This window comes from Mobula birostris, chromosome 2 (assembly GCF_030028105.1).
Source record: "Mobula birostris isolate sMobBir1 chromosome 2, sMobBir1.hap1, whole genome shotgun sequence".
NCBI classification, from domain to species: Eukaryota; Metazoa; Chordata; class Chondrichthyes; order Myliobatiformes; family Myliobatidae; genus Mobula; species Mobula birostris.
Window position 1 is genome coordinate 166,181,699 of NC_092371.1, and position 24,716 is coordinate 166,206,414.

A 24,716-nucleotide genomic window follows, 5' to 3' on the forward strand; every position below is an offset into this window, starting at 1 on the left:
TTCAGAGGGTAAGAGTAACAGTGAAGAAGGTAGGAGAATGGGATTGGAAGATAGATGGTGGTGAAATGGACAGGTGCTGATTGGACATTGTTTCACAATTCCTATGTTCTCTTTAATCTGGCAGATCAGAGAGCTCAGGATCCAGGTACATGGACATTTGACTCTTCAGACCATGGTATGAGGCACTGTATTTTCATTTATTGACCACCCTGTGCCGGGTCTCACAGCTGTGTACGTGCACGTTCTCCTCATGAACTTAATGGCTGACAGGCATGGCAGCGACCAGCCCCAGAAGCGGGGTGCTGGGAATCAGAAAATCCCCGGTGCGGTTAGCTTGGCCGTGTATTGGGGTTACACCACTAAACCTTGTCGATATTTCATTGAAGGTCAAGGGCTCAAAGCACCAGCAAACAGACCATGGGAACACAGCCCAGGCTCACTCACAGTGCTAAGCACATGACATTCTTCTGAAGTTACCTCTGGGTGCTCTGGTTTCCTCCCACATTCCAAAGGCGTACAGATTACTAGGTTAGCTGGTCACATAAACCAGAGAGGCCTGTAACCATGCTGTATCTCTAAATAAATGTAGTAGCACAGCACAAGTCTGTGGCTTTCTTAACCCTTCCTCTACTGGAAGATGTTACTCAGTTGATCAGTTGGACTGGGGTTTGTCTGTGGATTGACACTGGGTTATTCTATCAGCCTCCCTGTCACTGAGTGCTTCACAAGAAGCAGCATCCATCATCAAAGACCCCCACCATCCAGGCCATGCTGTTTTCTGACTACCACCATCGGGCAGGAGGTACAGGAGCCTTAGGGGCCACACCATCACGTGCAGGAACAGTTATTACCCTGTAATCATTAGGGTCCTGAGCAAATGTGGAGAGCTTCACCCAGCAAAACTCTGAACTGAATCCACACCCTACAGACTCACTTTGAAGGAACCAGCAACTCATTCACTCACTCATTCATTCATTCATTCATTCACTCATTCATTCATTCATTCACTCATTCATTCATTCATTCATTCATTCACTCATTCATTCATTCACTCATTCATTCATTCATTCAACTCTGAACTGAATCCACACCCTACAGACTCACTTGAAGGAACCAGCAACTCATTCATTCATTCATTCATTTATTTATTTATATTTGCACAATTTGTCTTCTTTTGCACGTTGGATGTCTAAGTTTTTATTTATGTATAGTTTTTCATAAATTCAATTGTATTTCTTTATTTTCCAGTAAAATGGCTACAAGAAAATGAATCTCAAGTAATGTATGGTGACATACACATACTTTGATAATACAAGTAGTTAACTTCGGCTTTGACTTGGGGGAGAATTATTTTGTCTCATAACTGTTGTGCTTTTATTTTGGAAAGCTGGAATTTTCTGAAATGACTTGCCTGCACCTACAGATGTTACAGTAGAGTTTTGTATGCCCTGGGTATGGTTTCAGATGCTGGAAACATTGTGTTGAGGGACTATTAGCTGGACAGGAGCCCAGTAGCTCACTGTCTCTCCCCCACTCCACCACCGGGCTCGAAATCATGGTCACAACTGGTTTTCCTCACCTGACCTGAAACTTGTCAAGTCTGTCTTGTTCTCCTCCAGATCACAACAACGATGAAACAGAAATTAATTTCTGGAAGTCGGGTTTTGACACCAGAGGTGAGTTAAACATTGGTCATCTGGTTTCAATAAGTACTCCGTACAGTAGAGAGCCACAAACTAAATACAGGTAAATGGGGTTAGTGTGGATGGAGCAAATGGCCAGAGGACACAGCCTCAGATTAGGGCAATGTCCCTTTGAAACAGAGATGAGGAGGAATTTCTTTCACCCGAGGGTGGTGACTTTGTAGAATTCACTGCCATAGATGGGTGTGCAGGCCAAGTCATTGGGTATATTTAAAGTGGAGTATATTTAAATAGGTTCTTGGTTAGTAAGGGTGTCAGTGGTTATGGGGAGGAGGAAGAAGAAGAGGGTTGAGAGGGAAAATACATCAGCCATGGTGGTGGAGCAGACAAGATAGGCTGAATGGCTTTTTTTCTGCTCCTAAGCTCTTTCTGTGCTGTATGATTTTAAGACTATGTAGAGCTTCTACAATCTGCTATCCAACTGTTTTGAAATAACAATGGATTGGGCTCCAGCCAACCAGTTTCTACTTCCTGATCTACCGGTGCCTTAGTTCACACACTCCCTATAAATTCAGTGTTCGCATACTGCGTTTGAACTCATCAGTGCTGCTTTTGTACCCCCTTTCCACACCGGTCCCCAGACTCACTCCCACCGTCTCACACCCCCTTTCCACACCGGTCCCCGGTCTCACACCCCCTTTCCACACCGGTCCCCAGTCTCACTCCCCCTTTCCACACCGGTCCCCAGTCTCACACCCCCCAGTCTCACAGCCCCCCACCCAGTCTCACCCCCCCTTTTCCACACTCTCCCCCTTTGAACATCAGTCCCCACTTCCACAATCCCTTTAAATACCAGTTCCCGGTTCTGCAATCCCTTTGAACTGACTGGGTTTGCTGAAAAATGAAGGAAAGCAAAAGAAAGTGAATTGAAAGTGTGTTGGGGGTGTGGGTTGCTAACAAGAGAAGGAAATCCACATAATTCAGCAGACAGACATTCTGCCAGGCACCTGGATCACTGGAAGTTTTCAGTACCACAGCAACATGTGAACAACACATTTTGCTGTTGGATCACACCAACAGTTCTCAGTGCCAACTCATAATGAACTAAATCCATTGCACAACATCTCCCTGACCTTGCCACAACTCCTGAGCTCTCCACAGTCCCTGAGCTCTCCACAGTCACTGAGCACTGCCCACTACTCACCTGGCACCCTGTGTGCCTCCCATCCTTCAACACCTGACCCCACCCTCCACTCACACCCCCTCACAAACATCTACGTTTTGGGCAATGGGAAGAAACCCACAGGGTGACAGGGAGAATGTACAGACTCCACCCAGACAGCACCGAGGGTCTGGATTGAACCCCGGTCTGTGCTGCTGTGAAACAGCCACACCACCTACTGTTCCAACATCTCACCCATAGCCCATGCAGCCTGTATTGAGGCCAGTGCATGTCAGTGAGCATGGTGGTGCTGGGTAAGTGGGACGGACCCATGGGAATGGATTGAGATAGACAACTCACGTTCAAGAGGTTGGGCAAGTGACATGGCCAGACTGGAACCATTACCAATGGGATGTTCTGATGTCATCCAAATGGAGACATCAAATTCCGACCAGCTGGGATGCATTGACAAGTGACTGGGGGGGGGGGTTCAGGTTGAGGAGGGGTCTTTGTTGGCACACACACTGATTTCAGGTTTTCTTCTGTACCAGGTTTCAGCACAAGAAATCAAGAATTTGTCGAGGAGCCAACTTCCCGAGGAGATCCAAGTAACTGTATTTTTTTGCCTCATTGTTGTCTCTAAACAGTATAGTAACAGAGCAATGTTATTTTTCACCACTGACCGTGTGGACCTCCTGGTGTTATGAACCAGTTCTTCCAGCAGGGAGCTTCAGGTGATAGGAATTTTGATGTACTCATCTCTGGAGGTTGTGGAAAATGAATACACAGACTTCAATGCTCAGATCTCTCGTGTGTACTCCTAATGTGGGCTGCTATTGGTTGGGAACACTGAAAGGCCTAGATGAAGAGGATGTGGAAAGGATGTTTCCAAAAGTGGGAGAGTCTAGCACCAGAGGACACAACCTCAAAATAGAAGAACATCTCTTTAGAGCAGAGATTAGGAGGAATTTCTTTAGCTAGAGGGTGGTGAATCTGTGGAATCCATCACTACAGATGGCTATGGAGACCAAGTCATTGGGTATATTTAAAGTGGAGATTTATAGGTTCTTGATTACCCAAGGCATCAAAGGTTTTGGGGAAAATGTAGGAGAATAGGGTTGAGAGGGAAAATAAATCTGCCATGACTGAATGGCAGAGGGACTTGATGGGCCAAGTGGCCTGATCCTGTTCCTATATCTTGTGTTCTTATGGGAGGTAGAGCCAACCGATGTCCTTTTCGGTAACATAAACTTCCGAAGCTAGGAGCAGAGTCAGCCCATTGAGGAGAAGAGTTATGCACACACACTAGATGGTGGAGGAACTCAGCAGGTCAGGCAGTCTTGGCCCGAAATGTCAACTGTTTATTCCTCTCCAAAGATGCTGCCCAACCTGCTGAGTTCATCCAGCACTTGGTGTGTGCTCTGGATTTCCAGCATCTGCGGAACCTCGTGTTTGTTTTTGATGACCTCAGTTCACTGTGTAATGACTTGATCGGTATAAACAATTTGTAAGACAAGCTTTTCACTGTATCTTGGTACTTGACAATGATAAACTAATACAAATGCCAATGCCTCCTGCTTGCGATCCTACTCACCTCAGATATGTTACCCACTGCATGGACATCAACCCTCCCTCCCTTCCCCCAGCACACTGAAAAACCGAGGCTACAGAGAGATCCTTGGGGATTATCATTTGTCACATACACTTCCTCCCATCCTTACGAATGTCAGAAATTGGTGTTGATATTGGCTTTGGTATTGATATTGTAATTGGTATTGATATTGATATTGGTATTGGCATTGGCATTGGTATTGTCACATGTACCGAGATTCAGTGAAAAGCTTGTCTTGCATACTGTTCAAACCATGATACAGTGCATTGAGCTAGAACAAGGGAAAACAATAACAAAATGCAGAATAAAGTGTAACTGCTACAGAGATAGGACAGTGCAGGTAAATAATACTGCAAGATCATAACATCGATTGTTTATTCCCCACCATAGGTGCTGCCTGATTTGCTGAGTTCCTCCAGTATTTTGTGTGTGGAGCACTTACATTTCCATACCTAATCTAGCATCTCACTAGTGCTGTTTTGGGGGTAGACAGGGAAACACCAGCCTCAGTACCCGGGTGAAAGAAGCACAAATTCTTTAATACAGGTTCTGAACACCTACCTGCTCCTGGGTTGGGCAATGAGCCTTCCTGACGTTGCCAACTGCCCATCAAACCCCCCCACCTGGTTCCATCTACCAGCCCCCATTTCAGCCTGCCCTCACACCTCTATACTGGCCATCCTCCCCTTACATTCTCAACCCCGATGGATGGTCTCGATCTGAAATACTGACCTTCCCCTTTGCCCTCACAGATGCTGCCTGACCTGTCAAGTTCCTCCTGCAGTTTGCTTTTTTGTTTGCAGATTGCAAGGTGGACCTTGCGTTCCTGGTGGATGGAAGCTGGAGTATAGGAAGACGAAGATTTGGAATTCAGAAGAAGTTCTTGATGAGTGTGGCAGACACCCTTGCTGTTGGAACTGAGGGTCCACTCATCGGCATTGTTCAGTTTGGGTGAGTAGAGTGAGAAGCAATCCTGAGACCCAGAGCCCTCCGATTTCCTTCCCTCTGTCACATTTCTATTTCTTTAAGGTCTACCTCTTTCTCCACTATCTTTTGGTCACCTGTCCCTGAGTCTTGATCTGACATGTCAACCATTTCCTCTGCCTCCAGCAGTTTGTTTGTTCGCTCCACATCCCAGCACCTTAAACCAGATTAAGATGGCACCAAGCTGCGGTCTCTGTTGATGCCGCAGCTCAGACCACGGGATGGTTTGGGGGACTGAGTTAAGTGTCAAGTTATCTCTTAGAGACAGAGATGTGGGGGAATTGGAGGACAGGTCAGAGTCTAAGTCTCTGCTCCATGTTTGAAGGCCCGCAGACCAGCAAGGACATTCAGGGTCCTATCATCGGTGAGACCGGTGTTCAAGGCCTAACTTTCAGGTCCCATCGTCAGTGAGACTGGTGTTCAAGACCTAGCTTTCAGGGTTTTCTGATTTTTGAGGCCTGGAGTTTGTGTCCTCATTCGTCGTTATCTGTGAGTCGTGGGTTAAAACTGAAGATTGGAGTCCAAACACCAATTGGAAGTCCAGAATTTGTTATGGGGGATTTCAACATGCAGGTAGACTGGAGGAATCAGGTTAGTACTGGACCCCAAGAAAGGGAGTTTGTGGAGTCCCTCCGAGATGGATTCTTAGAACAGCTTGTACTGGAGCCTACCAGAGAGAACGCAATTCTAGATTTAGTGTTGTGCAATGAACCAGATTTGATCAGGGACCTCGAGGTAAAGGAGCCATTAGGAGGTAGTGACCATAATATGATAAGTTTTAATCTACAATTTGAGAGGGAGAAGGGAAACTGGGAAGTGTCAGTATTACAGTTGAAAAAAGGGAACTATGGTGCTATGAGGGAGGAGCTGGCCAAAGTTCAATGGAACAATACCCTAGCAGGGATGACAGTGGAACAGCAATGGCAAGTGTGTCTGGGAATAATGTGGGAGGTGCAGGATCAGTTCTTTCCAAAGAGGAAGAAAGATCCTAAGGGCAGTAAGGGGAGGCCATGGCTGACAAGGGAAGTAATGGACAGCATAAAAATAAAAGAGAAGAAGTATAACAGCAAAGATAAGTGGGAAGCCAGAGGATTGGGAATCTTTTAAAGAGCAACAGAAGGTGACTAAAAAGGCAATACGCAGAGAAAAAATGAGGTACGAAGGTAAACTAGTCAAGAATGTAAAAGAGGATAGTAAAAGCTTCTTTAGGTATGTGAAAAGGAAAAAAATAGTTAAGACCAAAATTGGGCCCTTGAAGACAGAAACGGGTGAATTTATCATGGGGAACAAGGAAATGGCAGACGAGTTGAACAGGTACTTTGGACCTGTCTTCACTAGGGAAGACACAAACAATCTCCCAGATGTAATAGTGGCCAAAGGACCTAGGGTAATGGATGAATTGAAGGAAATTTATATTAGGCAGGAAATGGTGTTGGATAGGCTGTTGGGTCTGAAGGCTGATAAGTCCCTGGGACCTGATGGTCTGCATCCCAGGGTACTTAAGGAGGTGGCTTTAGAAATCGTGGATGCATTGGTAATCAGTTTCCAATGTTCTATAGATTCAGGATCAGTTCCTGTGGATTGGAGGGTGGCTAATGTTGTCCCTCTCTTCAAGAAGGGAGGAAGAGAGAAAACAGGGAATTATAGACCGGTTAGCCTGATGTCGGTGGTGGGAAAGTGCTGGAGTCAATTATAAAAGATGAAATTACGACACATCTGGGTACTATGAATTCTGGGTCCCACATAAGAGATTAGTGGGCAAAATTAGGGCGCATGGTATTGGGGGCAGAGTACTGACATGGATTGAAAATTGGCTGGCTGACAGAAAACAAAGAGTAGCGGTTAACGGTTCCCTTTCGGAATGGCAGGCGGTGACCAGTGGGGTACTGCAGGGTTCAGTGCTGGGACTGCAGCTGTTTACAATATATATTAATGATTTAGATGAGGGAATTAAATGTAACATTAGCAAATTTGCTGATGGCACAAAGCTGGGTGGCAGTGTGAAATGTGAGGAGGATGTTATGAGAATGCAGGGTGACTTGGACAGGCTGGGTGAGTGGGCAGATGCAGTTTAATGTGGATCCACTTTGGTGGTAAGAATGGGAAGGCAGATTATTATCTAAATGGAGTCAAGTTAGGAAAAGGGGAAGTACAATGAGATCTAGGTGTTCTTGTACATCAGTCACTGAAAGCAAGCATGCAAGTACAGCAGGCAGTGAAGAAAGCTAATGGCATACTGGGCTTCATAACGAGGGGAACTGAGTATAAGAGCAAAGAGGTCCTTCTGCAGCTGTACAGGGCCCTGGTGAGACCATACCTGGAGTACTGTGTGCAGTTTTGGTCTCCAAATTTGAGGAAGGACATTCTTGCTATTGAGGGAGTGCAGCGTGGGTTCACAAGGTTAATTCCCGGGATGGCGGGACTGTCATATGTTGAAAGATTGGAACAACTGGGCTTGTATACTCCGGAATTTAGAAGGCTGAGAGGGGATCTTTTGAAACATATAAGACTATTAAGGGATTGGACACGCTGCAGGCAGGAAGCATGTTCCTGCTGATGGGTGAGTCCAGAACCAGAGGCCACAGTTTAAGATTAAGGGGTAGGCCATTTAGAACGGAGTTGAGGAAAAACTTTTTCCACCCAGAGAGTGGTGGATATATGGAATGCTCTGCCCCAGAAGGCAGTGGAGGCCAAGTCTCTGGATGCTTTCAAGAAAGAGATGGGTAGAGTTCTTAAAGATAGTGGAATCAAAGGTTATGGGGATAAGGCAGGAACTGGATACTGATTGTGGATGATCAGCCATGATCATAGTGAATGGCGGTGCTGGCTCGAAGGGCTGAATGGCCTACTCCTGCACCTATTGCCCAATGGCCAGAGCATTAAGTCTGTGAATCCATGAGTCCACTAGAGGCTGGAGGCAGAAGACTGCCTGTCCTGGGGAGAGGACTGTGTGTGTGCATGTGTGGGTGGGAGGAACAGGGTTTGTTTCACTGTTGTTGCATGGCATGTTCTCTTTTAATGTACTCTGTGTTGTTCTGCTGAGATGCTAAGTTGGCATTAGAATGTGTGGTGACACTTGTGGGCTGCCCCCAGCACATCCTCGGATGTGTTGGTTGTTAATGCAGATGATGCATTTCAGCCGATGTTTCAGTGTAATGTGATAAATAAATATGAATCTGAATCCTGCTCTAGATATAGTTGGGAGTGATCTTGCAATGTGCCACCACTTTGAAGACACAGTTATGCGATGAAGAAGTGCAAACAGAACAGGGAGGGGAGGGGATGTCCTAGTTTTGTGGGAGGAGGGAGATGAACACCAACTATTTCTTTACTAAATGTTAATTCTTGTTCACCTTCTGTCATTCTAGGAGTAATGCTCGTGTTGAGTTTAACCTCCACGTCTACCACAACTCCCGTGATCTTAAAAAGGCCATTGAGAAGATTCCACAGAAAGGTGGCCTCTCCAATGTAGGTAAGTCCCATCTCCTCCCTGGGGTCCCAGCCACGTCAGCAGTCCCTCAGCTTCCAACACTGCAAGAAGATTGCTCCACTGGCTTGTCCAGGGCAGGCATTGTGTCAGAGTCATAGACCACTACCACAGAAACAGGTCCTTCGGCCCACCAATCCATTGCTAAACTATTATTCTGCCCAGTCCCATTGACCGTAGCCCTCCATACCCCTCCCATCTGTGTACCTGTCCAAATTTTCCTAAATATTGCAATTGAACCTGCATCCACCACTTCTGCTGGCAGCTCGATCCACACCCTCACCGACCTCTGAGTGAGGAAGTTTCCCTCGTGTTCCCTTAAACATTTCACCTTTTACCCTTAACCCATGACCTCTGGTTCTAGTCTCACAAAAGCTCAGTGGAAAAAGCCTGCTTGTAGCTAGCCCTCATATACCTCTATCAAATCTCCCCTCATTCTCCTATACCCTAGGAAAGAAAGTCTTAACTTATTCAACCTTTCCCTAGAACTCAGGTCCTCAATTCCCAACAATATCCATGTAAATTTTCTCTGTACTCTTTCAAGTTGATGGATTTGAGGCTGTCCACTATAGTTTCAACAGTTTGGGTTAAACACCTCTGATGGGTTGTGAGAAGCATCCAGGGTGATTCCACAAGGCAACACGGGTTGGAAGTGCGGACCTTCTCTTTTACAGGCCGAGCCCTCAATCACACCATTGGCAACTTCTTCACCAGCGAGCAGGGTAACCGTGGGGGAGCCCCCAACGTGGTGGTGGTCCTTGTTGATGGGTGGCCCACAGACAAGGTCGGAGAAACTGCCCGCCTCGCCAGGGAGTCCGGCATCAATATCTTCTTCATCACTGTGGAAGGGGCTGATGAAAACGAACAGCAGAACGTGGTGGAGAAGGACTTTGTGGACAAGGTGAACTCTCTGATCTCCATTGGTAAAGTCCCTAATATCTCCTTTGAGGAAGTCTCACACGTCATCCCTGGTGTTGTCCCTGCTTTTAAACAACTTTATCTTGCTTTGAATTTGGTTGTCAGTGGCAAGCCCAGCATTTAATGCCCCCTTTAACCCCCACCCCCCACTCCTGTGGGTTTCAGAATGAACGGAGCAAATGTAGTCCGGCACGCTAAACTAAGAGGTTTGAGATAATAGGACATAGAACAGTACAGACCTTCGGCCAACAACGTGTCAACCCTTTAACCTACTCAAAGATCAATCTAACCCTTCCCTTCCACGTAGTCCGCCATTTTTCTTTCATCCACATGCCTATCTTGTGTGAGATGTGGGAAAGTTGGGAGACCTGCAGTCTCCCTGATAATTATATCTGCACAGTGCACTGAGCTGCAGCTCCTTAGAGACTGTGTTAAGGGACTGGAGCTGTAGCTCAATAACTTCTGTTCATGTGGCGGAATAAAGGGGTGATAGCTAGGAGCTACAGAGAGGTAGGCACCCTTAAGTTGCAGGAGGCAGGGATAGGCAGCCAGTGACCATTCCCCTCAATTATAAGTATACCACTTTGGATACTGTTGGGAGGGAATGACCTACAAGGAGAAAGCCCCAGTGATTACGTTTCTAGCACTGAGTCTGGCTCTGTGGCTCAGAAAGGAAGTGAGGAGGATTGCAGTAGTCATAGGGAATTCCATAATTAGAAGAGCCGATTCTGAGGATGTGAGAGAGACATCCAATGGTACATTGCCCTCCAGGTGCCAGGGTTGGGGATGTCTCGAATCAGGTCCATGTCATTCTAAAGAGGAGGGTGAACAGCCGGAAGTTATTGATACCAACAACATAGGTAGGAAAAGGGAAGAAGTCCTGAAGAGAGAATATGGAGAGATAAACAGAAAATTGAAAAACAGGACCTCCAGGGTGGTAATCTCTGGCTTGCTGCCTGTGCCAGATGCTAGTGAGGGTAAAAATAAGATGATTTGGTAGACGGCTGAAGAATTGATGCAGGGGACAGGGTCTTAGATTCCTGGATCATTGGTATCTCTTCTAGCTTGTATGACCTGTAGAAAGAGGACGGGTTACACCCGAACCCAAGGGGGCCCATATCCTTGCTGGCAGGTTTTTTAGAGCTGTTGGGGAGGGCTTAAACTAGTTTGGCAGTGGGTGGGAAGCTGAGTGATGGGGGCTGAGGATGGGGCAGTTGGTATACAAGTATATGCAGTGTGTACTGTAGTGAGACTGTTGGAAAGGACAGGCATACGATAAAGCAAAATTACAGTCAATGGGATGGGTTAAAGTGTAACACGGGGATAAAATCAAAAAGGGTGATGAGTACAGAGCTGAAGGTGTTATATGTGAATGCAAGCAGTATATAGAATAAGATAGATGGTTTTGTTGTGCAGTTAGAGATTGACGGGTATGTTGTTGTGGGCATCTCCGACTTGTAACTAAAAGAAGATCATAGTTGAGAGCTTAACATCTAAGGATACACATTGTATTGAAAGGACAGGCAGGTTGGCAGAGGGATGGGGAGGCTCTGTTGTTAAAAAGTGAAATCAAATCTTTAGAAAGAGGTGATGTAGGATCCTTGTGTGTAGAGTTAAGGAACTGCAAGGGTAAAAAGACTTATTGGGAGTTATCTACAGGCATCTGAACGGTAGCCAGGATGCAGGCTACAAATTACAATGTGAGATAGAAGAGGCATGAACAAAAAGGGCAATGTTGCGATAAGTATGTGGGATTTCAATATGTAGGTAGATTGGGAAAATATAGTTGGTGCTGGAATCCAAGAGAGGGAATTTGAGGAATGCCTGTGAGATGACTTTTAGAGTAGCTTGTGGTTGAGCCCACCAGAGGAATCGCAATTCTAGATTGAGTATTATGTAAAGACCCAGATTTGATTAGGAAGCTTAAGGTAAAGAAACCCTTAGGAGACAGTGATCATAATATGATAGAATTCACCTTGCATTTTAAAGAGCTAAAATTGGATATATCAGTATTACAGTGGGGCAATGGGAATTACAGAGGCATGAGAGAGAGAGCTGGCCAAAGTTGATTGGAAGGGGACACTAGCAGGGAAGATGGTAGAACAGCAATGGCTGGTGTTTCTGGAGGAAATTCGGAAGACACAGGAAAGATACATCCCAAAGATGATGAGATATTCTAAAGGGAGGATGAGGCAACTAAGGCTGACAAGGGAAGTCAAAGCCAACATAAAAGCAAAAGAGAGGGCATGTAATAGCGTAAACATTAGTGGGAAGTTAGAGAACCAATAGAAGGCAACTAAAAGAGCCATAAAGAGAGAAAAGATGAAATTTGAAGGTAAGCTAGCCAATAATATAAAAGATGATACAAAAAGTTTTTTTCAGATACAAGAAATAGAAGAGTGGATATCAGACCACTGGAATATGATGCTGGCGAGACAAACTTAATAAGTATTTTGTGTCCGTCTTCACTTTGGAAGACACTGGAGTATGCCAGAGATGCAAGAGTGTCTGGGGGCAGAAGTGAGCGTAGTTGCTGTTACTAAGGAGAAGGTGCTTGGGAAGCTGAAAGGTCTGAAGGTAGATTAGACATCTGGACCAGATGAACTACATCCCAGGGTTCTGAAAGAGGTGGCTGAAGAGATTGTGGAGGCATTTGTAATGATCTTTCAAGAACCACTAGATTCTGGAATGGTTCATGAGAATTGAAAAATTGCAAATGTCATTCCACTCTTTAAGAAAGGGGGGAGGAAATTATAGACCAGTTACCCTGACTTCTGTGATTGGGAAGATGGTGCAATCCATTATTAAAAATGAGGTTTTGGGATACTTGGAGGCACATGACAAAATAGGCAAAGTGAGCAGGGTTTCTTTAAGGGCAAATCTTGCCTGACAGATCTGTTGAAATTATTTGAGGAAGTAACAGGCATGATAGACAAAGGTCTGGATAGAGTGGATGTGGAAAGGTTGTTTCCTATAGTGGGGGAGTCTTGGATCACATCTAGAACAGAGATGAGGAAAAATTTCTTTAGCCAGAGGGTAGTGAATCTGTGGAATTCATTGTCACAGCCATCTGTGGAGGCCAAGCTATTGAGTATATTTAAGGCAGAGGTTGATAGGTTCTTGATTAATTAGGGGTAATCGGGGGAGAAAACAGGAGAATATGGTCAAGAGGGATAATAAATCAGTCATGTTGGAATGACACGGCAGATTCAATGAGCTGAATGGCCTAAATCTGCTCCTTGATCTTATTATCTGTCTAAGAGTCTCTCAAAGATCCCTAATGTATCTGTCTCTACCACTATCCCGGCATGCGTTCCATGCACTCACCAATCTCTGTAAGAAAAAAACCTTACCTCTGATATTCCCCCATACTTACCTCCAATCACTTTTAAATTCTGCCCTCTCGTTTTAGCCGTTGCTGCCCTGGGAAAAAGGTGCTGGCTGGCCACTCTGTCTGTGCATCTTATGATCTTGTATACCTCTATGAAGCCTGCACTCACACTCCTTGGTCCAAAGGGCAAAGCCCTAGCTTGCCCAAGAGACGCTCTAATCCAGGCAAACTCATCTCCTTTCTCTGTAGCTGCTATACTTCACCCTGCACTGTTACCTTGACCTATCTTATCAGACTCTCGAACGGACCTCTCGTACAATAAGATGGACTCTTGACTTCACAATTCACCCCATTATGATCTTGCGTTTTATCGCTTATGCACACTGCATTTTTATATTTTATTCTGTATCGTTCTTTTACCTTGTACTATCTCAAAGCACAGTTATGATTTGATCTGTATGAACAGTACATAAGATGGTCTCTTCAGTGTATCTTAGTACACATGACAACAATAAACCAATATCAATTCCACGATAAGCCGGATGACACAATTACTGCTCCCACAAATGCTGTTCCATTGTGGGGAGAGTGGTGCTGGCTGGCACTCTCTAACCTGTTCTCTTCTTCCCCCTCCCTTGCAATTCTCCCCCACGTAGTCCGTTTGCAGGACCAATGGGTACTTCTCCATCCACGTGCCCAGCTGGTTCCAGTTGCAGCGGGTGGTAGTTCCGCTGGTCGGGCGGGTGTGTGACACTGAGCGGCTGGCCTGCAGCAAAACCTGCCTCAACTCTGCCGACATGGGCTTCGTGGTGGACGGCTCGAGCAGCGTGGGCACCGGCAACTTCCGCACCGTGCTGGAGTTTGTGGCCAACATCAGCCAGGAGTTCGAGATCTCTGAAACGGCCACTCGGGTGGGCGTGGTGCAGTATACGTACGAGCAGCGGCTGGAGTTCGGTTTTGGGGAGCACAACACCAGGGATTCAGTGGTGGGCGCCGTCAGGAACATCAGGTACTGGAGCGGTGGCACAAGCACAGGGGCAGCCATCACCTTCGCTTCCAAACATCTCTTCAGCAAGTCCAAACCCAACAAAAGAAAACTGATGATTGTCATCACTGATGGTCGATCGTACGACGATGTTCGGACCCCTGCACTTACTGCCCACGGGAATGGTAAGTCACTGGAAGGGGGATTTCAATGAACATAGTCCTCTGGCTGGGGAAAAGCAATTCTGGATTATGAGTAATGAATCAGATTTGATTAGGGAGCTGAAGGTAAAGGAACCCTTGGGAGGCAGTGATCATAATATGATAGAATTCAGTCTGCAGTTTGAGAGGGAGAAGATAAAGGCAGATGTGTCAATATTACATTGCAGTAAAGAGAATTACAAAGGCATGAGAGGTGACCTGGCCAAGGTTGATTGGAAGGGGACACTAGCAGGGATGACAGTAGGACAACAGCTGGAGTTTCTGGGGGCAATTCAGAAGTATGAAGAAGGTAAGGCAGCTGTGGCTGACAAGGGAAGTCAAATACCGCATAAAAGCAAAAGCGAGGGCATACAATATAGCAAAAATTAGTGGGAAATTAGAGGATTGGGAAGCTTTTAAAAACCAACAATGCAACTAAAAAGTCATAAAGAAAGATGAAATATGAATATAAGCTAGCCATTAATATCAGAGAATACCAAAAGTATGTTCATATATTGGACTGCTGGAAAGTGATGCTGCAGAGATTGCATTGAAGAAAGAAACGGAAGACAAATTTTAAAAGTATGTTGATTCAGTCTTCACTGTGGAAGACACTAGCAGTACGTCAGAAGTGCAAGAGTGTCGTGGGACAGAAAAGTCTGAAGGTAGGTAGGTCACCTGGACCTGATGGACTCCAGGGTTCTGAAAGGGTGGCTGAAGAGATTATGGGGGCATTAGTAACAATCTTTCAAGAACTACTAGATTCTGGAATGGTTCCCAAGGACTGGAAAATTGCAAATGTCACTCCACTCTTCAAGAAGGGAGGGAGGCAGAAGAAAGGAAATTATAGGCTAGTTAGTCTGACTTCAGTGTTTTGGAAGATGTTGGAATCCATTACTAAGGTTGAGATTTTGGGATACTTGAAGGTTCTTGATAAAATAGGCCAAAGTAAGCATGGCTTTCATAAAGAGAAATCTTGCCTGACAAATTTTTTGGAATTCTTTGAGAAAATAACAAGTAGGATAGACAAAGGAGAGTCAGTGGATGTTGTTTACTTGGAGTTTCAAAAGGCCTTTAACAAGATGCCACACGAAGCTGCTTAACAACATAAGAGCCCATGGTATTACAGGAAAGATACTAGCCTAGATGGAGGATTAGCTGACTGGCAGAAAGTAAAGAGTGTGAATAAAGGGCCTTTTCTGGTTGACTACCAGTGACTAGTGGTGTTACACAGGGGTTGGTGTTGGGACTGCTTCTTTTCATGTTATATATCAGTGATTTGGATGATGGAATTGATGGCTTTGTGGCCAAGTTTGCGGATGATACAAAGATAGGTGGAGCTGCAGGTAGCATTGAGGAAGCAGGGAGTCTGCATTAGATTGAGAGAATGTGCGAAGAAGTGGCAGATGGAATATAGCGTAGGGAGATGTGTGGTCATGAACTTTGGTAGAAGGAATAAAGGCGTAGACTATTTTCTAAACGGGGAGAAACTTCAAATATCTGAGGTGCAAAGGGACTTTGGGAGTCCTCATACAAGATCCCCTGAAGTTTAACTTGTAAATGGAGTTGCTGATAATGAAGACAAATGCAATGTTAGCCTTCATTTCAAGAGAACTAGAATGTAAAGGCAAGGATGTAATGCCTAGGTTTTGTAAAAAAAAAAAAAATTGGTCAGACCACACTTGGAGTATTGTGAGCAGTTTTGGACCCTTGATCTAAGAAAGGATGTGTTGGCACTGGAGAGGGTCCAGAGCAGTTCCACAAAAATTATTCTGGAAATGAAAGGGTTAACTTATGAGGCGCTTTCGATGGCTTTGGGCCTGTACTTGCTGGAGTTCAGAAGAATGGGGGTAGGGGGTAGGAATCTCATTGAACCCTATTGAATATTGAAAGACCTAGATAGAGTGGATGTGGAGAGAACGTTTCCTATAGTGGGCGAGGCTAGAACTGGAGGGCACTGTCTCAATGGGGAATGTCTATTTAGAACAGAGATAAGGAGGAGTTTCTTTTGCCAGGGGGTAACGAATCTGTGGAATTCATTGCCACAGGGAGCTGTGGACAGCAAGTCATTGGGTATATTTAAAGTATTAATAGGACTAATTCTGCTCCTATATCTCATAGTCTCTGGCAGAGAAATGTCTTAACATTCAACAGTACCACACAGTACAGGCCCTTTGACCTTTAACCTGTTCCAAGATCAATCTAACACATACACCCCCATTTTTCTTCCATCCATGTACCTATCTAAGAGTCTCTTGAATGTCTGTATAATGCATCTGACCCTACCACCACCCCGGCAGCGTGCTCCATGCACTTACAATTCTCTGAGTAAAATAAAACCTTAAAGATCCCTACTGCAACACACATTTTTTCTTCAGTCCTGATGAAGGCTTGGCACAAAACATTGTACTCCTTTCCATAGATGCTGCCTGGCCTGCTGAGTTCCTCCAGCATTTTGTGTGTGTTACTTGGATTTCCAGCATCTGCAGACTTTCCTGTTTGAGATCCCTAATGTATCCGTCTCTACCATGCATGCATTCCATGCACTCAGCATTCTCTGTAAAAAAAATGATTACCTCTGATATCCCCTCCTATACTTACCTCCAATCACCTTAAAATTATACCCCCACCTATGAGCCATTTGGTAAAAAAAAGTCTGGCAGGCTGTCCACTATCCTTGTCTCTTATCATCACATACGTCTTTACAGATTCTTCCTGATAATGATCCTTTCTATTTTTGAAAGATATTCGTCATCTATTTCCAAAAGTCAGTGCGAGAGAAAGAATTTGTTGATGTTTTGGGGGGAAGCACTGCATCGAGTCAGTCCCCTCCTTTTCCCCCAACAGACACTGCTTGAGCCTGAATTTCTGCAGCAGATTGCTTGTTGCTGTAGATTCCAGCATCCATGGTGTCGTCATGGAGAGATGCAGCTCTTCGAGTCTGTACCAACCTTGACTTCCCCTTCCACTAATCATACTCCGAGATATTTTATTCTCCCCACCTTTTCATCGATCACAGCGGCCTCTATATATTCTTCACTGTCTATACATGCACTGGTCAATTAACTTACCAAGATGCGTGTCCTTTTGAATTTGGGAGGAAACCGGAGCATCCGGGGGAAATCCTTGCAATCCAACCTGTACGGATTTGGAATGTGGGATAAAACCTGAGTATCTGTGGGAACATGTGAAAGAGAACAGAATAGAGGGCTGGGTGAGAGAGGGCACTTTGTGCCACTTTATCTGAATATCTGTTCTGTAGGATGAGTGAAGATGTCTTACTAATCTTCCTCGTGCAGGTGTGATCGCGTATGCAGTCGGGATTGCCTGGGCTGCGATGGATGAGCTGGAATACATTGCCAGCGACCCCGACAAGGACCACTCTTTCTTTGTTGACGATTTCAACAGCCTGTATCAATTTGTGCCCCAGATCGTGCACAATATTTGCCAGGAATTCAACTCACAGCCACGCAACTAAGCAAACCTTGTCGAGGGCTGCCAGACTCCAGCTGCTCAGCTACACTTACCATTTTAAAAAAAGGCAAGCTTCAAATTGTCCAGCCTATGGAGTAGACTTCGTTACATGTCTTCCAAGTTTTCTTGCTGACACCAATCTTTCTAAAGGCATGTAGCTGCAGAACAGGATGATCTTCTGAAGTACAACCATGTGAGGCACATCCACATGTGGGCAGGAGGGTACTTGTGGCTTCACTTGATGTTACTAGTGGAAACCATCCTTCAGATTTGGTGGCCACGATCCCAAAATCTGTGAAGATCCTCCATTCTGGAGGCCCAGCTGTGGCAGTGAGGGAGCACTGGATGGCCCACTTCCCTCTCCTGGATCCCCCGGGGAATGGGAGGAGTGGGGTATTCATTTCCCATTACAGGCACCTGAGTCTGGGTGAGTCAGCTGCAACAACTTATGAAGTCCAGCAGTGGGGGAAAGAACCAAAATGACCCAGAGATTTTCCCTTCTCCTTAAGGAATAACCAAGTACAGGAAAGGTATTACACACAAAATACTGGAGGAATTCAGCAGGTCAGGCAGCATCAATGGAAGGGAATAATTTGGCATTTCGGACCAAGACTTCATGGGTCTTGGCCTGAAATGTTGGCTCTTTATTTCTCTCTATAGATGCTGCCTGATCCGCTGAGTTCTGCCAGCATTCTGTGTGTGCTACTCTGGATTTCTAGCATCTGCAGAATCTCATGTTACATTTAGGGTATCAAAGCTCTCAGAATTCTCTTCTGCCAGGTTGCTCTGGCATGTGGAAGGGGGTGCAGTGGAAGACAAACGACGGAATTCACACCCACAACATCCTCAAATGGCATCTAAGATGGGCAAAGTAAGTTTTAAGAAAATCCATGTGCTGACATTCCACATTATGTTGGGAATATCAAGATGGAATCCCAGTGTAACCAGACACTGAGGCATTGACCCAGAGATCTCCGCACACTTAATGTATACAACTGAAGAGTCACTGTCAACGTTTCGATGATACTTTGACATCCAATCACACTGTGGTGGAAGTGAAAAGTCCAGTGGTTTTATTGAAGGAAAGCTCATGTCCTGGTTAGTAATCACCCTCTTCTCATAACTTTCTTTAAATTGGAGATTGCTGCTACTTTTTTCCCCACATTACACTTTGACTCAGTGGAGTGGTGATGGGATGTTCACAGCTCCAGTAACCCAGGTTCAACCTTGACCTCCAGTGCTATGGGTGCAGAATTTGCACATTCTCCCTGTGACTGCTTTCCATTCATGTGCTGAGTGATAGGTTAATTAATTGGCTATATTAAATTGCTTCCAGTGTCAGCTAGAAAATCAGGAGCAGTTGTTTATGGAAAGGTGAGAGGGAAAATTGGGATCAGTGCAGATGAATGCTTGGTGTTTGGCACGGACACCAAGGGACCCATTTTGGTACTAGAACATAGAAACAGTACAGCACAGGAATAGGTCCTTTGGCCCATAATTCCCCTCACATTCCTGTGCCCATCTAAATGTCACTTAAAATCCCTAAGGTATCTGCCTCTACCACCACCCAGGGTAGCACAGAACAGGCACCCACCACTCTCTGTGTAAAAACTCTAACCCTAACTTGTAGGCCTTTGAAATATGTGAAGAAATAGTAGCACCCAGAGGAAACCAACAGTCATGGGGAGCATATGCAAACCCATTACTGATAGCAGCAGGAATTAAACACCAATCGATCAATTGCTGGCACAAATCAATCAATGCCACCATACAGGTCATTGATTGAATACCCTGAAGTGAATGGTTCACCACCTGTAATCCCCAAACTTCTCCACTATCTACAAAACACTAGCCAGGAGTATGACGTAATATTTTCTATTTACCAGGTTAAACAAGTCTCAAGTGGCTTCACACCAGTTGGGGCAAAGCAGCCCATTAACTGACTCTCCACCCGTCACCCTGAACGCAAACTCCTATCAAAGTGGCTGCAAGGTGTACCATCTACAAAATGTCTTCTCCAACAACAACATCATATATTGAGAATGAGGGCAGCAGCTGTATGTAAACATCTATAAGTTGCACACCATCCTGACCTGGAAATATGTTACCCGTCTTTCATCCTTGCAGGGTCTAAATTGTGTAACTGCCACCCCAGCAGCACTGTGCGAGGACCTTGAGTCAGACCGAGTAGTCCAATCGAGCTCAAGGACACGTTGGCTTGGCAATCGGTCACCCAGATCCTGAATCTAATTAATATATAAAAAGAGAATATTCCCAAACTATGAAAACTGCTGTGCAAATCTCAATCTTATCGCCCCTTGTTTTGTTTCTGGCAGTTTGAATGCCTTTTTAAAAAAAAACCCTATCAGCAGACATTAGCAGAGTAACCCAAAAAAGAGGAGTTGCACACCCATTTCTTCCTTCAGCTGTCTGATACACAGTGGTATAGAGATGACTACCCATACCATCTTTTTATTTCACTATTGCTTCACAACTCCACAATTTCATAGGCATCTGCTTAGAGGCAAAAGTTAACAGTGCCTATTCCATGGTTGCTCTGCAGAAAGCAAACCGATAGGAAGGATTGAATTGCTCGTATCCAAAGTAATCCTTTTCCAAAGTCTGTTAATTTCTTCTGCCTACCTGCGTATCCCAATCTATCTGCTTGTTCCATTCTAAAATGGTTTTTCAAATGATGACTGCTGATTTGGGCAGTTGGGGCAAGGGGAAGCAGTGTGGAAAGGACAGTAAATCTTTTCCATCCTTACCTCCACAAAAAACTCTTGGAAGTAAATCAACAGCATCAATTTCTAACTTATGGTAATTTGCACCCCCCCCCCCCCCCCCGGTCACCTCCCTCTGCTGCCCCTCCTCCTTCTCATTCTCCCATAGTCCACTGTCCTCTTTTATCAGATTCCTCCTTCAGCCCTTTTTCACCCATCACCTCCCAGGTTCTCACTTCATTTCACATCACCCATCCATCTACCAACCCCCCACCTGATTTCACCCATCACCCTCCACTCCTCCCCCCCATCTTCTTATTGTAGCTCCTTCCCAGTTCTGATGAAGAGCCTTCGCCTGAAACATTGACTCATTATTCCATTTCATAGATGCTGCCTCACCTGCTGAGTTCCTCCAGCATTTTGTGTGTGTTACTCTGGGAGTAATTTCTTTTAAATTCAAAGCACCCAGGCAGATATTTTCCCATTAGGTCAAAAATTGCTTTCCAAACATTTGTAATATAACAATAATTCCAGTGAGCACCACAAGTTGTTGCTCCTTCCTGAACCATGGCAGACACTGAATTAAAGGCAACTTTCACAAGTACTTGTAAATGCAGGAATACCGCTTCAAGGCTATAAATCTGGCTGAGCTAGGAGTCAACTGCATCCCTTTGGTATGAACTACTGGGAAAGAACTGATGTCCGCAGGTTAAAGGCTACTTTGTCAAGGAACTGAAATCGTAGCTTCTGGAGGATTGGTTCTAAGTTTTGAAGCACAAGTCCAGTGGCCAGTGCAGATATTGGGCTCCAGCAATCCCAGAGGATGGAAGTCAGGTCAGCAGGTGCTGAGAACAAAGACCTGTGATCCCCAAGGACGACAACTGGTTGGCAGGTCCTTAGAAAAAGGACTGCAGTTCCTGAATGGGTGGGGGGGCGGTTTGAAAGTGGTTTTGTTATTTTGTCTGTCTTGTTATATGTTGGCTGTGTTGTTCTGCTGAACATTTGTGGGTATGCTATGTTGGGGTTAGAAGCGTGGTGACACTCGTATGCTGCCCCTAGCATATCGTTGTAAGTGCAAATGGTGCACTTCATGGTATGTTCTGACGCAACTGTGACTCATAAATCTAACAATGTCCTCATTCCTCTCTGCTATCCAGTCCTTCAAGGTGGTTGAATCTAAACTGTGCTGGACAATTACCTACATAGGCAATTCTTACACGTCACAATGCATCAGATGGGACAAACTTATACACTGACATGGAAAACAAACCAAATACAACGTGCCAAATGATAAAATAGCTTTATTACGGACAGGATGACAACATTGTAGAGGCTGACAGTTTGTTCATGAAAAATACCTTGTAGTGGAAAATACTTCTAGTTGAGTAGAGATTTTCCTTAAGGTGAGAAAGCTCTTCCCCTACCAATGAAGAATTGGACCCACGTACGAGGAGGCATATAAATATGTATATATGGAACTGGTGTGGGAGTGGGGGAGGGTTGGGAGAAGCAAATTATGCAACTTCCATCTTGTGCATAAACAATACAGAAATTATTTCTGGACATTCAATTTCATCAGTGGATTGTTGATACAGGGAGATAGATAATTTATATAAATGAAGGAATGGTGAAACACATTTTTAGGGCAACCAAAATAAAAGTGCAAGTCCACATTTCTAACAACGGGAACGCAATCAAGTAACTAACAAAGGGGATTAATTAGACTGAAGGAATGAAGAGCCTATGTGTTTAGCTGAAAAACCTCACCAGTCCTTTACTATGAACAACTGCACTCCCGGATAACCAAATGAGCATGGAAGTTTGAGAGGACACATTATCAATGAACACAACACAAAAATCCATCTCCTTGAATACTGAGTCCCTGTGATGGATTTTTTTTGGAATTTCGTGGGATCACTGACAGAGAACTGTCATGTCAATGTCTAAAAGATCAGATGACTTGGCTAAATTTATACACTATAAATGCATCAGTTTCTGAAATATCAGAATTTTATTACCAATAAAATCTATCGCTTTCCATTTCAGAAAAAAAGAGATGAATACATCACAGAATAACAACTGCCTTTTTACAAGAAAAAAATCTTTTTAGAAGGTATCAAATAATCATGATGCTTAGAAGCCTCTCCAATGCAGTTTGATCAAAACATGATTACTTTAAAAAAAACGCAGGTAGAAGTAGCAAATGTGGCCAACACACAGACACAGTCACTGCATTGATGGTCCTTCCAAATACATACCACTGTCAGTCTTAAGGATGGTCCATTTTGAAATACTTAATATGCCCATAAATGCATTTTTAAAATGTTTCTCTTCCAAATTAGCTTGCTACTTGACCAAGAAATGGGAAATCTTAGCAAGCTAACTTTATAGCAGGATTCTCTATTTGAAGTTGGCTGAAGTCAAACATTCTGAATATTGAAACATTTTTAAAAAAGGAAATAGTTTAATTTAATGCCATTTTTGTCCTCCAGCACAAAGAATCACTGCTGTAAAATTACCTTATCCTCATGTCCAGCAGTATTTGGTTGGGCTCAAGATCATGCTGATAAAAACGATGGCGTGTCACTTGAAAACCAAATTAGCAAGATCTCTTAAAACAGCGCTGTGCTACATTCTAGTCTCATACCATCAACCCGAGGCTCATATACCAGTTTAATGAAGTGTTAATGCCAAGGTTTATTAATTACAAAAGAAATCCCAAGAGTAAAATCACTATTAACATTCCATTGCTGTGTTTACAATCTGTCTTCTCCAGGCCATTAAATTTAAAATGTACTTTTAGTAAAAGGATTAGACATTCAAATATCCAATGTTAAAGTCCCATTTAAGACACAAATCTACTACTGTGCTTAAAAAGTATACCTTTTTGTAACTGTAGTTAAAAATGTCAGTGTTTATCTAAGTGCTAAACAAATGCCTTAAATGTATAATTATTCACAACTCCAGATGAAGTGTTGCTGTACGCCATTAAATTTACTGATGATTCAAATATACCTCAAAGTTTCATGAACAGTTCTTTAAGGAGAAATGAGTTCACTGACCACACGGCTGCTGGCACGTCTAATACAGTCAGGCAGCTAGAACATTAATCAACTACAGATATTGTTTCCCATATGTAAACATTCAGTTTTATTGTACAATTGTTTAAGAGGTTTTTATCCCTTATTGTTTAACAAATGTTTGGCATCTTATCTTTGAAAATACTCGACTGTTGGACTTTTACAGCTCCTTTGAGCATTGAATTGCCGCAGCTTGCCACTCCACTCTATAGGCACTCCTTCCAGCTACCCAGCACAGAGAACGAACTTCACCTTTCGTCTAAGTACTGTGTGCCAAATCCTCCAAGAGTGGGGAAATATACCCAAAGCCAGCTTTACCCAGGCCTGCCCGGATAAACAAGGCAGCTCCAGGATAACAGAAATTAACTTAAGGAAAGACATAAACAATAAATCCCTTGGACCTAAGCACGGCTGTTTCAGAATTGTGATCTCCACAACCTAAGTACTGCGGCGTGCTGGGCAGCAAATGTTAACCCAATGTCTGGCAGTGTCATAGACACTAATTGAAAATAGAGGGTCTGAAGTAGAATACAGAACACTATCATACAAATACTTTGGCCAGTGCATCTGCCCCAGCACTAGCGATATAACATTTGGAAGGATGGAATGCCACATCATGGATAGACTCATCAAACTTCTTACGATGTGCAGTAAATTCCTGGATGCAGGTCTTTGTCTCAAGGCTCCATAAACGTATTGAAGAGTCATGACCTTTTAAAGAGGAGAAAAACATTGTTGATTAGTAAATAACAATATTCATCAGGCACTTGGTGAATAACTATCCTGTGTTGAACCATTCTCTGAAACAAGTTAACAAGAAATGAAAAGTATAAAGGCCTGAATGTATCAGCCACACTAGAAGATGATTTAGAACATTAGCTTTGTCATATGTATTGAAGCATACAGTGAAAAGCATTGTTTGCATCAACAACCACAGTCCTAGGATGTACTGGGGGTATCCCGCAAGTACCGCCATGGCTCTAGCGTCAACATAGCATTCCCATAGCTTACTAAACCCTAACCTGTACACCTTTGGAATGCAGGAGAGAAACTGGAGCACTTGGAGGAAACAAACAGTCACGGGGAGAATGTACAAACTCCTTTCAGACAGTGGTGG

The 24,716-nt window shown here is 44.3% G+C and overlaps 2 protein-coding genes across 8 annotated transcripts in view; one reads left to right on the top strand and one right to left on the bottom strand.

Moving 5' to 3' along the window:
• Window positions 1-18,343, top strand: part of vit (vitrin) — a 44,659-nt gene extending 26,316 nt beyond the window's left edge. For 3 of the 6 annotated variants that reach the window (XM_072250968.1, XM_072250986.1, XM_072250975.1), the window contains 8 exons: window positions 125-175; window positions 1,620-1,676; window positions 3,357-3,413; window positions 5,221-5,368; window positions 8,770-8,873; window positions 9,563-9,789; window positions 13,794-14,307; window positions 17,622-17,898. In XM_072250968.1, the coding sequence (XP_072107069.1) occupies window positions 125-175; window positions 1,620-1,676; window positions 3,357-3,413; window positions 5,221-5,368; window positions 8,770-8,873; window positions 9,563-9,789; window positions 13,794-14,307; window positions 17,622-17,800 (1,337 nt within the window). In that variant the 3' untranslated portion in view covers window positions 17,801-17,898. Of the gene's footprint in view, window positions 1-124; window positions 176-1,619; window positions 1,677-3,356; window positions 3,414-5,220; window positions 5,369-8,769; window positions 8,874-9,562; window positions 9,790-13,793; window positions 14,308-17,621 lie in introns of all 6 variants that reach the window. The other 3 variants (XM_072250978.1, XM_072250989.1, XM_072250976.1) reach the window with 2 other exon arrangements.
• Window positions 18,344-21,803: 3,460 nt separating this feature from the next.
• strn (striatin, calmodulin binding protein) overlaps window positions 21,804-24,716 on the bottom strand; it is a 97,406-nt gene continuing 94,493 nt past the window's right edge. For both annotated transcript variants that reach the window (XM_072251005.1, XM_072251002.1), the window contains one exon: window positions 21,804-24,310. In XM_072251005.1, the coding sequence (XP_072107106.1) occupies window positions 24,141-24,310 (170 nt within the window). In that variant the 3' untranslated portion in view covers window positions 21,804-24,140. The remainder of the gene's footprint in view (window positions 24,311-24,716) is intronic.